The sequence below is a fragment of the Marmota monax genome, unplaced genomic scaffold (genome assembly GCF_021218885.2).
Source record: "Marmota monax isolate L192 unplaced genomic scaffold, Marmota_monax_Labrador192_F-V1.1 WCK01_AAM20220418_F8-fsc00023, whole genome shotgun sequence".
Lineage (NCBI taxonomy): Eukaryota > Metazoa > Chordata > Mammalia > Rodentia > Sciuridae > Marmota > Marmota monax.
The window spans coordinates 9,990,608-10,003,110 of NW_026692907.1; the positions used below are offsets into that span (position 1 = coordinate 9,990,608).

The window sequence follows — 12,503 nt, forward strand, 5'->3', positions numbered from 1 at the left end:
TAGGCTCAGTTCATCATACGGTACAGGTTTTGTTATCTGTTCTTTTATGCATGTTCAAAGCCATGGTGACCAATATCATCATATTTCATGATATGTGAGAAAGGACAATAAGCACACTGACTTGGTGTTCACTTCTCAAGAACGTGATTCTCTCTCTGTTCCGGCAGGAGGTATTCTTCTGTCTTGTCTTCCCTCATTGCCTGCTGCTAGCCTTACTCACTGTGTCTTCTTTCCTGAGCAGCCTCTATGCAGTATACAGATTTGTATTCAGTAGTGCTGGTGTATAGGGTGGGGAGGAGATGAACAGAGCTTCAGAACCCCCTTGTGAAGTGTTCCAGTACATTCAGCTGTTCATTCATTCATTCATTCACCCACTCATCAAATAGTCTACTCTGTGTCAAGTCTTCTTCTGCGCATTTGGGATTCCAGAAGAGAACAAAGCAAGGGGGGTGGTAGGGGGGAATCTCTGCTTTGTGGAATTTATTTCATTGGGGGAGACCGAAAATAAATAAGTTGCTTAGTGTTGGTGACATGTGTCGTAGAGACAGGGAATTCAGGAGTGGGGTAAGTTTGCAAGGCCTCATTAAGATGACATTTGAGGAAACACTAGGTGAAATCTTGCCTAATTTTTCTTTTAAATAGTATGAATAATAATACCTGTGTTGCAGAAGATTAAATATAAATACATGTAATAATCCAAAGTACACATATGAAGACACAAATTGGTGTGAATATACTTAGTATACAACCAGAGATATGAAAAATTGTGCTCTATATGTGTAATAAGAATTGTAATGCATTCTGCTGTCATGTATAAATTTAAAAAGTTAATTAAAAAATCAAAAATAAATAAACACATGTGATATGTGCCTTAGTTAATATAGGGCAGAGATAGCACATCAGAAATGGCCAATAAATGGAGATTTTGTTTCCTAGAGTTATATCTCTAGTCCTTTTTAGACTTTTCAAAGCCCCTTTTTTTTCTTTGATTCTTTCTTTATAAATATTTATTTACTTGTAGTTGAACACACAGTATCTTTATTTCTTTTTATGTGGTGCTGAGGATTGAACCCAGTGCCTCACACATGCAAGGCAAACACTTTACCACTGAGCTATAGCCTCAGCTCCCGCCCCCGCTTCTTTTAATGTGCTATTTTAAAACATCTAATTATTGAATTGAAATTTTGTTTTGGCAAAAGCTTCTCCCCCACACACGGGAAGAGAATCACCCATATTTTATTTTCTTCCTTTCATATTTCATTATTACTTGTATATATGTTTGTAGCCAGTATACTCTTCCTTTGTTTAACAGGCATATGAGAGAGAAGGGGTATATAATGTTTTCATACATTTTCCTACATTAATTTCTCAACTGAAAATGTCCGTAGAATAATTCTTCATTTTGGTAAGTCATACATATACACACACACACACACACACACACACACACATTTAATTTGGTGGCGCTAGGGCTTGAACTCAGGGCCTTCCGCATGCTAGGCAGTTTGTCTACCACTAAGCTACATCCTCAGCCCTATAATTTTTCAAATCCCCTTGTAATTGGAAGTTTAGGTCATAAGTCAGTAACTTCTTATTTTCTCCCTAAGTGTAGCCAATCACAACCATTTCACAGAAGAGAATGCTAAAAGTTGCACAGGTTGAATGACTAGCCCCAAATTATACAACTGTATAGCAGCAGAGAGTGGACTATTAGTGTTTTCATTTACTTCTGAAATAGTTACTGAGCTCCTACTATTTGCCAAACATTGTGCTGAGGAGTGAAACATAGTAAGACCTTGCTTGGATTCTGGGTTTGGGTAGAGACACAGTAATAGACAATTGAAAGATAACTGCATAATAAACTTATTAATGCCTTGAGATGTTCTACAAATGAATTAACAGGGTGAACAGAACATAACTGGAGAAGACCACTTTATTATTATTATTATTTTGTTTTTCAAAAATTTATTCTAATTTTAATTCAATTTTCTCCATGGAACAAATATTGTAAGACATGATGAACAGTGGGGATGAGGAACATTGAAAATAGGTCTTATAATTCTCTGTAATTTTTGTTTTACTTTTTGCATGTATGATGTTTATTCATTTTTATTACTGAATAGTATTTTTATATTTAATTTTTAATTGACATTTGTGCTTATTTATAGTGCACAGTATTAAAACTTGATAAGTGTACATAATATGTAATGATCAAATCAGAATACTCAGTATTTCCATCTCAAATATTATCATTTCTATGAATTGGGACCATTTAAACTCTTCTCTGTTTATTTGAAATGTGTAATAAACTGTAGGTATCCTATTGTGTAATAGTACATTGGACCTACTTCTATCCCTCTAACTGTACCCATTATCCACCCTGTCACTGTCCTCTCCCCTTCCATGCCTCTAGTGACCTCTATCCTACCTTCTCCCATGTAGTTATCTTTTTTAGGGGAGGATACTTTGGAGAGGGAGTCAGGGAAAGCTGCTTGGAAAATAAGAAAACCTTGTCTATGAAGGCAAGCCCATCACACATGAAGATGCTCCTTGAATCTTTAAGAGTGGAGGCTGCAGGGTGGCAATGATCTAAAGATAACCACCTTCAGCAGCACCAGCTACAGCCATGAAACATGAACCTCCTCACAGGGGAGTGGCAGCATAGGCTTGAAAGGTCAGAATGTGAAAAGCTGGGGACAGGTGAGCATCAGGTGCAGCCGCCCTGTTGTGGGGAAGGGCTGGCATGTGGGAGGAATGAAAGTTGTTAGCTTCAGAGTGTTTGGGCCTGACTCAGGACACTCTGTGGTTAAATGAGGCTGGTGGGGAAGACCAGGTGCCACAGGGCCCTGAGAGCCATGGTGATCTGTACCAGGTAACAGCAGTGGATGTTTTGATGTGGTGTCATGGCATGATCTTATGCCAAGGATCTGCCTCTGCCACTCCTTTGTGAGGAGGTTCATGTTTCATGGTGCTGCTGAGGGTCTGGTTGTCTTTAGATCATTGCCACCCTGCAGCCTCCACTCTTAAAGATTCAAGAAGCATCTTCATGTGTGATGGGCTTGCCTTCATAGATAAGGTTTTCTTGTGGGTGGAGTTGTGGGAAAAAAGGAAGCAAAAGCCATTTGCAGTGGCTTGAGCATTAGCTGTTCGGTTTCTAGGAAGCTGTTAATCATGACACAAGAACAGTTTTCCCGCATCTGGGGAGACTTGCACTTTTAGGGATGCTTTCTTGGCAAGTGTTTACTATTAAGATAATCACAGTGCTATGAGAGAAGAGCATTAAGCTCATTCTGTGACCTTTCTGCTGGCCATCAATTGTAATACAAATGAGCATTAGTAATATGCACAGTATGGGAAGCAGAAATAGCAGGCAGGTCTGTCCTCTGGTTTTGACAGAACAAATTGACAGATTTCACTTCATTTCTCCCCTGAATTATGTTCCCTGAGCCAGAGAACTTTAAAATGTGATTTTCCCTTTCCTTCTGTAATGAGAAAATGAAATTTTAAGGTTGTGGGATGTGCAGGACTCTCCAGGGGCTGCAGTAGTGTTGCCATTACACCATCACCAGGGCTTGGTCTTTGCTCTAAATATATGTTCTTCATTTTTCACGATGATTCTGTTGGTCTGCAGCATTTCCTCCTTCGTATTTTTCATATGAGAAAATTAAGCATCAAGCAGGTAAAATAACTTGCCCCAAATCAGATGCAACTTGTAAGTGGAAGAATTGGATAAGAAATCAAGGATTATACAACTTCTAGACCTGCACTCTTTTTCCCTCCCCACTCTTGTTAATTTTTAATCGATAATGTGTGGACAAGAAAAAAATTCATAAGATACAGGTGCAGAAAATTAGGTTTCTCTCCCATCCCAGTTGCTGCTTTCTCTTCCCTAGAGGCAACCACTGTGAACCAGTTCTCAAGCACTTAATTTTATACTCTGCTGCTCTCTTTTAAGTAGAGAACAACACACAGAGTCAAAAGTGGCAGTAGCAGCAGTTGCCCACTTGGGCAAGGTCTCTATCAGGAGCATCAAAGGCGCTTTTTCAAAGTGCACATTCATTTTGCTCTTGTGGTTTTGGGTAAGACCCCCTAAGGGAATTTCTGTCTCTTCCTTGTCCCATTGCATTGAGAGTACTGTGCCTGTATTGCTAAAATGCATAATGCACTTTCACGGACATAGACACTACTTCTTTAAGACAGATGAAGGAGGCATATTGGGAGGATGGCATTTGAACTATACTCAAGAAGGGATTTGGAGAAACAAGTGCAGTGATATTCCAGGTGGAAGAAATACTATGAGCAGAGGTGGGAGAGTGTCAAGTACAGTATTAGACCAGGTGTCAAAAACTCCCATATCATGTGGGCCAAGAAGATAACATAAACAATATCTAAAATGATAACTGCCAACTGACCTGTGACCTTGGGTTTAGAATTCTGAGAGAACTCTCATTATCCTGTACCACAGAGTACATACTACATATTTTTTGAACATTCAGAATTAACATTTTAGAAGGAGTGAGGAAAAACAAATACTGTATAAATGAAGCTCTAATGGCTTAGTTGATTGTCTTGAATAACCTCTGAGTGAGCACAATTAGCTTTGTGGCCATTATGCTTGTGGCTCATCATTACTTTAAACATTTAGCTTCATTCTTGGGAAGTTGCTTTTTGTTTATGGTAAATTTAGTAACCACCTAGTCTTTAAACATTAGTTACTCCCTAATCATTAAACACAATGGCTATTTAATATTTTCACTCTGGGAGTATATGTGTGGCAAGAACCCGCCATGGGGTGTGTTCTTATTTTGAGTTCAACTTTTTTGGAAGTCCTCCCCCATCCAACTGACACATCTTTGGAGCATTTCTTTCCAGAAGTTTTTCCTCCCCCTGAAGCCATAGCACTTATATTCCCACATGAGCATTTTGATATCTTATTTTAGGATCCTAAAAGCAGAGCTTTTAGAGAAATGCATGGGATGCATTTGTTTCATGACAGGTCTTTCTACTCCTGGGTTGAAGACCTCTAGCTTTCTTGATCTCGGTTGACCTTCCTCATCTTAACAGTGACAGTAAATCACACAATGGTCACACTTTTTGGATGCATTTCCTTCTATCCTTTACCTGTCATATCAGGATCATGAAAATCCTGCTGCTCATTAGCTTTGTCAGTTTCCATAGGACCCCTCATGAAGTGCATCGAATAAACATCAAGAAGCATGACATGGGTGTGTGTGAAGGTATCAATCATCTGTTGCACCCACTCCTGTCATTTCAGCACTTTCCCCTCTCAAAGAACTCAGAATACCAAAGGGGTGGACAACTGAAAGAGATGAAATGGTTGATTTGTTTAGTTGCTAAGTGCAGCTGGGACAGGTAATTAAACAGTCCCGCTCCCGCGGAGAAGCCTGCAGCAATGTAACATGATGTCTCAGAAAGCCAGCTGCACTCAAATTTAGATTCAGAACTAATATTAGGTAGGCCTCCTTCAGATTGACAGATCTCATAAACATCATTTCTGGTTTATTTGTTCAGCATGGTTGAAGATGAAGCTTTTGTGTTTTGTTTGTGGTTTAAGTTTTCTAGGGAGCATGTGGTGTTCACAGATATCTGCAGGAGTAGCCTAGAAGGGCACAGCCCCATATCCAGAGGGTAAGGGATGCCAGAAGTGAGCCTCTGCCAGTCCTCAGTGCCCTAGCTCGTTCCTGACTTCATGTGTTCCATTGGAGGTGGGGATGGGGTTAGCCATATGACTAGATGAGGATGGGTTGGAGGGGTGGGTTGGGTGGGGAAGCCTGGAAGGGGAGACTGGAACCACTTTCCTTCTTATCTTTTTTAATTTCGATGTAGCATATTGTTCTGTAGTAGCCAAGGTGTCTCTATAACTACAGCATGTCTTTGTCGTAATTTGGGCACTTATTTCCATGGAGAGATTGTCACCACCATCTGCTCATTTATTCACATAAAAAATTTAGTAATTATCTTTTTCACTCACCTCCTATAAGCAGTCTCCCAGAAGGCTTTTTGTAGGGCAGACTCATTTTATCCTTTTGAGTCTCACCTCAAATGTCTCTTTCTTTTTAGAGCCTATACTGGCCACCTTTCCAGACTGACCTTCAGTGTTGTGTCCTTATGCCATGACCCTCAGTGGTTATGTCAATGAGGTGCTGGTAAATGTCTAGCTCTCAAGAAAAGAAGGGCAGCCCCAGTTGTAGCACTTACCAATATCTGTGGTGTGAGTGCCCTGACATGGCCAATTTCCAGCTATCAGGTGACATCATTTATTGCTGAGTTGGGAAGCCATGCACAGTAGCACTTCATTGTTAGGCTCTTCTGCAGAAGCAGGACTATTTAATTACCTGCATTTAGCAACTACACAAATCAACTATTTCTAATGTGTTTTTCAGTTGTGCACGGCTTCGGTATCTCTGATGTCTTAGAGAATATGTCTACCATATGGATATAAATCACTTTGAGAAAATAGTGGGAAAACATAGAAATAATGAATTGATGGATTTTGAGTTCTTATTTTATTTATTTTAGTATTAATTATAATTTTATACAACTTAATTTTAAATAATGGCCAGGTTTAATAACCTGGCTCACAACTTTGCTAGAAATTGAATGATCTGCTTTCACATGCCAGTGTGAGCCAGCTCCAGCACCCCACTGGAGGGGATCTCTGGGTGGACACTGACAACTCTCTGCCCTGCAGTGTTTGGCTTATAAACAAAGGAAGGAAGACAGTTGGCAGAGATGGGTGGATTTCTCTGAGAGTTCTTACTTCCATTAAATATACTATCAAAGAAAATGGCATGAGTGTCTCCTATCTTGATATATGTGACTTGGGTCAGTGACTGGACAAGAGAATGAGGTGGCAGCAGTGAGAAATAATGAAATCACAGAGAGGGAATAGCAGTGGAAATAACTTTAACCTTCCACTTAGGGTAGTAGAACATCTTATTGCCAGAGTTGGTTTTACATCCCAGAGTGCTTGGTGGTCAAGGGCACTTCATTTTCAGAAAATTAGCCCAGGGCCAGAAGTCCCTCATGCCTATTTTAAGTCACTCAGGTCGTAGTCAGCTAGACCACTTGCCACTTCACATTTGTCTGCATGTCTGTTGTGGGATGTAAATGAGTCCTCAGATGGTGTCTGAACCAAGCCGGTGGAACACTGGGGACTCAGAGCAGATGACTGAGGGGAGGTGACAACTCAGGGGTGAGGAATCTGATTGTAGGGAGAATGAGGGAAGAAGCCACACTGGAGATGGGTAGATAGAGGTAGCCCTGCTAGTTTAGATAAATAGGTGATTGATCTAGAAAATATATTAGTAGTATTTACCATTTTTTAGTATATATAGCCACAATGAGAAATCATGAGCTCCATCTTTCAAATTTTGGGGATATGGTGAATGTCTTGTCCTTTGCAACCAACAAAGATGAGAGCAACAAAGGTAGTCAGCTCTTTTCTCTGACATTGGCTAGAGTTTCTAGATCCTTCACTCATATCGTAGTCCACACAAATCCTTATAAATCAACAGAATCAATCCTAGAATGGTTAATGTCGTCCCCAAATCAGAAATGGTATCACTTAAATTAGCAAGATGGAAAAGGACATCTTTTACAGATTAGGTCAAATAACCTTCAGTGTGCCCATATTCAGTGCCTGAAACTGTTCTAGGCCCCAGGCTATAGGGATTAAAGGTACAGACTTGACATTCAAGTGTGAAGGGGAGAAACAAAGAAAATAGAATTCTAAGCAGTACTTGTGAGTCATGATAGAAATGTGCACAGAATGGTCTCGAACTCCTGATGGAGGCAGGTTAACTAAGAGCTTCCTGAAAATGACATTGCTTTTATATTGAAGTGTGAATGGAAGTTATTTATGAAACAGGGGAGTTAGAGATATTCTGGGGCTGGTGAGCCCTGTAAAAAAAGAGAAACACAGTGTACATACTAGGAACTGTAGAAATCGTGGGGGTACCTGGAGCTTAAAATTGAAGACAGAACTTTGTAAGTCTGTCTCTTCATTTCCAGGGAATCTGTAAGGAAAATAGGAGTAAAGACAAGAACTTCAAGAACAAGAACTTCATAATTTTACTTGAGGCTGCTTTTCCCATTATTGTCTTCTTTTGGGAGTTTGGTGATCTGATTCAGGTGGTGGTGTTTTCATCTCAACATTGGTACTTGTTGGAGGATTGACACTCATCTGTGTCCTCTCATGTGTAATATGTCACTCTGTGTCTTGCTATAGCTGCTGCCTATCCATACTCTGAGGCTTGGTGTGGAAGTGGATTCCTTTGATGGGCACCATTACATTTCTTCAATTGTTCCCGGTGGTCCTGTTGATATGCTGAACCTTCTACAGCTAGAGGATGAGCTTCTTGAGGTAAAGTTTATGGGGGAAGAAAGATACCAAGCACAAAATTTTAAAATTCTAGGCAAATGTGTCCACTGAGTTGCAGTGTCACCAATGCCAATGTAATGTGAACCTCTTAGATTGGAAAACAGAGTAAATTGGATGACAAAAGGAAACCAGTTTCACTCCATCAGTTCATTTTTGCCATATGCTAAGGCTCCTCAGAGGTCCTTTTTAAAAAAAAATAATTTTTAAAAATTCTTTTTAGTTATACATGATAGTAGAATGTATTTTGATATTATACATTATATATGGAGTACAGCTTCCCATTCTTGTGGTTATACATGATGTAGAGTTACACTGGTCATGTATTTATAAATGAATGCAGGAAAGTTATGTCCATTTTATTCTACTGTCTCTCCCATCCCCCTTTGCTTCCCCCCATTTCCCTCTGTTCCAATCTGGTGAACCTCCACTTATCTCTCCCCTCCACCTATTTTTGAGTCAGCATCCACATATCAGAACATTCGTCCCTTTTTTGGGGGGATTGGTTTATTTCACTTAGCCTGATAGCCTTCAGTTCCATCCATTTACTGGTAAATGCCATAATTTCATTCTTCTTTATGGGAGTGTAGTCCATTGTGTATATGTACTACATTTTCTTTATCCATTCACTGAGATATCCTTTTTAATGTGTATCAAAATGATGTACTAAGAAAGGAGTTTGACAGCATAATTTGTCTTTTTCTAAGCAAAATGTTAAGAATCCAATCCCTGACCCTAGGTGTTTGCAACACGTAGTCACATTTATACATTGATAATTTCTAATAAGGATTAGAGCTGAACAACTTCAGGCACATGTACAGTTGACTTACATGTAGATGCTTTTGGGATAGTCTGCTTAAAACTCCCTATCCACAGGGTGGCCTCCAGTGGGCTTGCTCAGGCTCCCGAGCCTCTCCTCAAAGAAGTTCTATAGTAGCTTTGAAATGATTTTCTCTAGAGATTTAAATAATTGGAAAATTCAGTGTTAACAAACAAAATAATCACGAAACCCCATCTTTTACAGATAAGAAAACAAGATGCTAACTCCCCAACTTTATACACAAAATTAGTGGTAGAATGTTAACTTTAGCTCGTGTTTCCTAACCCCTATTTCATTGTTGTTGTTTTTTTTTTCAAATACAACATACTATCTCCTGAGCTTCTGAAAGAGATATAGGAACAGCCAAGCAAGAAGACTACAGAGAAGAGGGTTATTTCAAGAGTTAGGATTTACAACAGCCAGGCACTGTGGTACACTCCTATAATCCTAGCAGCTTAGGAAGCTGAGGCAGGAGGATGGCGAGTTCAAAGACCAGCTTCAGCAACTTAGTGAAACCCTGTCTCAAAACAAAACATAAAAAGGGGTTGGGATATGGCTCAGTGGTTAAGCGCCGCAGGTTCAATCCCTTGTTTAAAACAAAAAACAAAAAAAACCAAAATCAACCTAATAGCCTTAGCCAAGATCAGACTCTCATGGACCCTGACTTCTATTTAAAATTTATGTTTGCTCAAAGCGAATGACAAAGATGGTACATAGTTTTCATGTTGGGTGCAATTACAGTTTGTTTGTAGTGTACACCCACCTAAGGGAGTATATTGAGAATTCTTGGTTGAATTTCAAGGTCAAAGGGAAGAGTGCTTTGACTGGTTATCAACTTCTGACATAGTGTTGGAGGACAGGGTGTTGGAGTCCTTTTTTTTAAGATGTGGAAAGTTGCTTATTTTTTGAATTTAAATTTTTTATTGATACAAAACATTAAAATTTTACACGTGGGGTGGGCATGGTGGTACACATCTGTAATCTCAGTGGTTTGGGAGGCTGAATCAGGAGGATCTCATGTTCAAAGCCAGCCTCAGCAATTTGCAAGACCTTGTCTCAAAAAAAAAAAAAAAAAAAAAAAAAGTTAATGGGGCAACAAGTGATGTTTTGTTAGATGTATACATTGTATAATGTTTGTCAGGTTCAACATATTTATCTCCTCAAGAGTTAGTTATCTTAGAGGTGTTGACAAGTGATCTTGGGCTACTTATTATAGATTCATGCCCTCAATTTTACTAGATGATTTAGCTTTCTTTCTGATGCTGGGATTGGGTCTTCCTCTGCTAGTTGGCAGGATATGGGCAGTGAGGATTCCACAATCTGTGGATTGAAGGCTATTGCTATTATATGTAGTTGTTGGGTGGTGAGAAATGAGATATGTTTGGGAGGTGTGAGGCATGAGTTAAACCAACTTAGTTCATTTTATTATTTTAGGTAATAAAGTTTATGTAACAGAAAATTTACTATTTTAACTTTTTAAGTGTAAAATTTAGTGGCACAAAGTATTAATCACTACTAGTAAGTGATTTGTGCTAAAGAAACGTTGGCTGGATTGGGATTGAGCAGGTATAGGTGATCCCAGCCATCAACTGAAGGTTCCATGCTTCAGCTGAGATTAGAATGCATGGGCCTTCCACCCCAAAATAAAATGTTGTGTTTTGAATTCTGAAATGCAGATTTCCCATGAAGGAACTTAGGGTAGGGAAGGAAACCCAGGTTTGAAAGTCAGAAGAGCTCCTTTGGGTTCTGAATTTGCCACAACTTGCCCTGTGTCTCTTGGCATGTAAGTTAACTTTTTTAAAAAATCTATTTTTTAGCTGTTGATGGACCTTTATTTAATTTATTATTTATATGCAGTAGTGATAATAGGACCCAGTGCCTCCCACATGCTAGGCAAGTGCTGTACCCCTGAGCCACGACCCCAGCCCATCACTTAACATTTTGAGGAGTCCATTTCTTCATTAAATGCCATTTCACTATGTGTTTGTGATGATCTAACAAAATGCCATCCGTGTACGCTACACAGCCTAACCTTACTGAGAAGAGCTGGCCTCAGTATCCCCATGACGAAGTCATGTTAACAAGCTTGGGGGCTGAGATGAGGATTCAAGGTGGTAGTATAGGGTGACAGCACTTGGGCAAAATTCTGTGTTCTGGAAGTGTGTATACACATGTGCATTTTCTGATGAAAAGAGTTGGATAATTGAGACTTTACAGCTTTTAAGAAGGTCTCAAGTTGAGGGACCTTGAGAAATATTGTGAATTTTAAAATAATAATTGGCTGCTTCTGAGTAACTGAATATAGACATAGAAGGCCTCTGTAAAATTAGCCAAATAAAGTCCTTGACACGTGTGTGTGTGTGTGTGTGTGTGTGTGTGTAATGTACTCCTTAGAGCTTAAAACCAGAAACACAAATATGCTTTGGGGTTAGAACACTGTGCCAAGTCTCAGCCCAGAGCAGCCGTTTACAATAGCCATAAATCCCCTTAGATAGGAGTTGGTAATGGGAAATGTGACCAATCCCTTTAGTAAGAGAAAGTAGTGAGGAGGACTACCAGGCACTGCTGTAATAATTGGAGACAATTCAAATTAATAAATAATGAGCTAAATAAATATTTAAAGGTACTCCAAGATAAAAACCCGAGAAGTGACTTTCTAATTTGTTGAAGTGAAACACAAAATAATACTTGTGTATGGGTAGAATTCCTGCTTTGATCATATCTACTTGCTATTTTTAATATGGGTTGCTACCCATTTAAGTGACTTTCGGTCTTTTTGTGCTTATATCATCAATTGGTACTATGGATATGGTGTGACCAGTGATGGGTACCTTTTAGCCCTTTCTTGCATAAAGGTTGACTTACAGTTCTTCCAAGGAAAAACCTTTTGTCTGCTGACAAACCTGCTGTCCCCTGGACCCCTTCATTGTCGTAAAAACTGGGGAGGTGATATTTATTTTTCCAGTAGAGACAGCTCCCTAAAGTGCATGTGGGTCCCTCTACCGTGTGGTGCTTTCTTTGTAAATAATTAAGTGGCAGGGAAATGTCTGGCCTGATGGCTAAGTGCTGGGTAGGTTACAGGCTTGAGAGTGGTTCCCAGGGATGATGTCTCTAGACTCCTCCCGCTGCTGATGAGATGCTTCCAGCAACCCAATGTACTTAAATTCTCTGGTGCAATGACAGGTCTGTGGAAAGGCTGTTCCCAGTAAAGTTGGCCCAGTCAGTTATCTGAACATTAGCACTATACCTGTCAGAAATTAATGCCAGCTAGAAATTTCATTA

General features: G+C 39.6%; 1 protein-coding gene across 7 annotated transcripts in view; it reads left to right on the forward strand.

The window, feature by feature from the left end:
* The window catches only part of Patj (PATJ crumbs cell polarity complex component), a 360,314-nt gene that overhangs the window by 60,992 nt on the left and 286,819 nt on the right, over positions 1–12,503 (forward strand). For all 7 annotated transcript variants that reach the window (XM_046450923.2, XM_046450925.2, XM_058581534.1 and 4 more), the window contains one exon: positions 8,252–8,386. In XM_046450923.2, the coding sequence (XP_046306879.1) occupies positions 8,252–8,386 (135 nt within the window). The remainder of the gene's footprint in view (positions 1–8,251; positions 8,387–12,503) is intronic.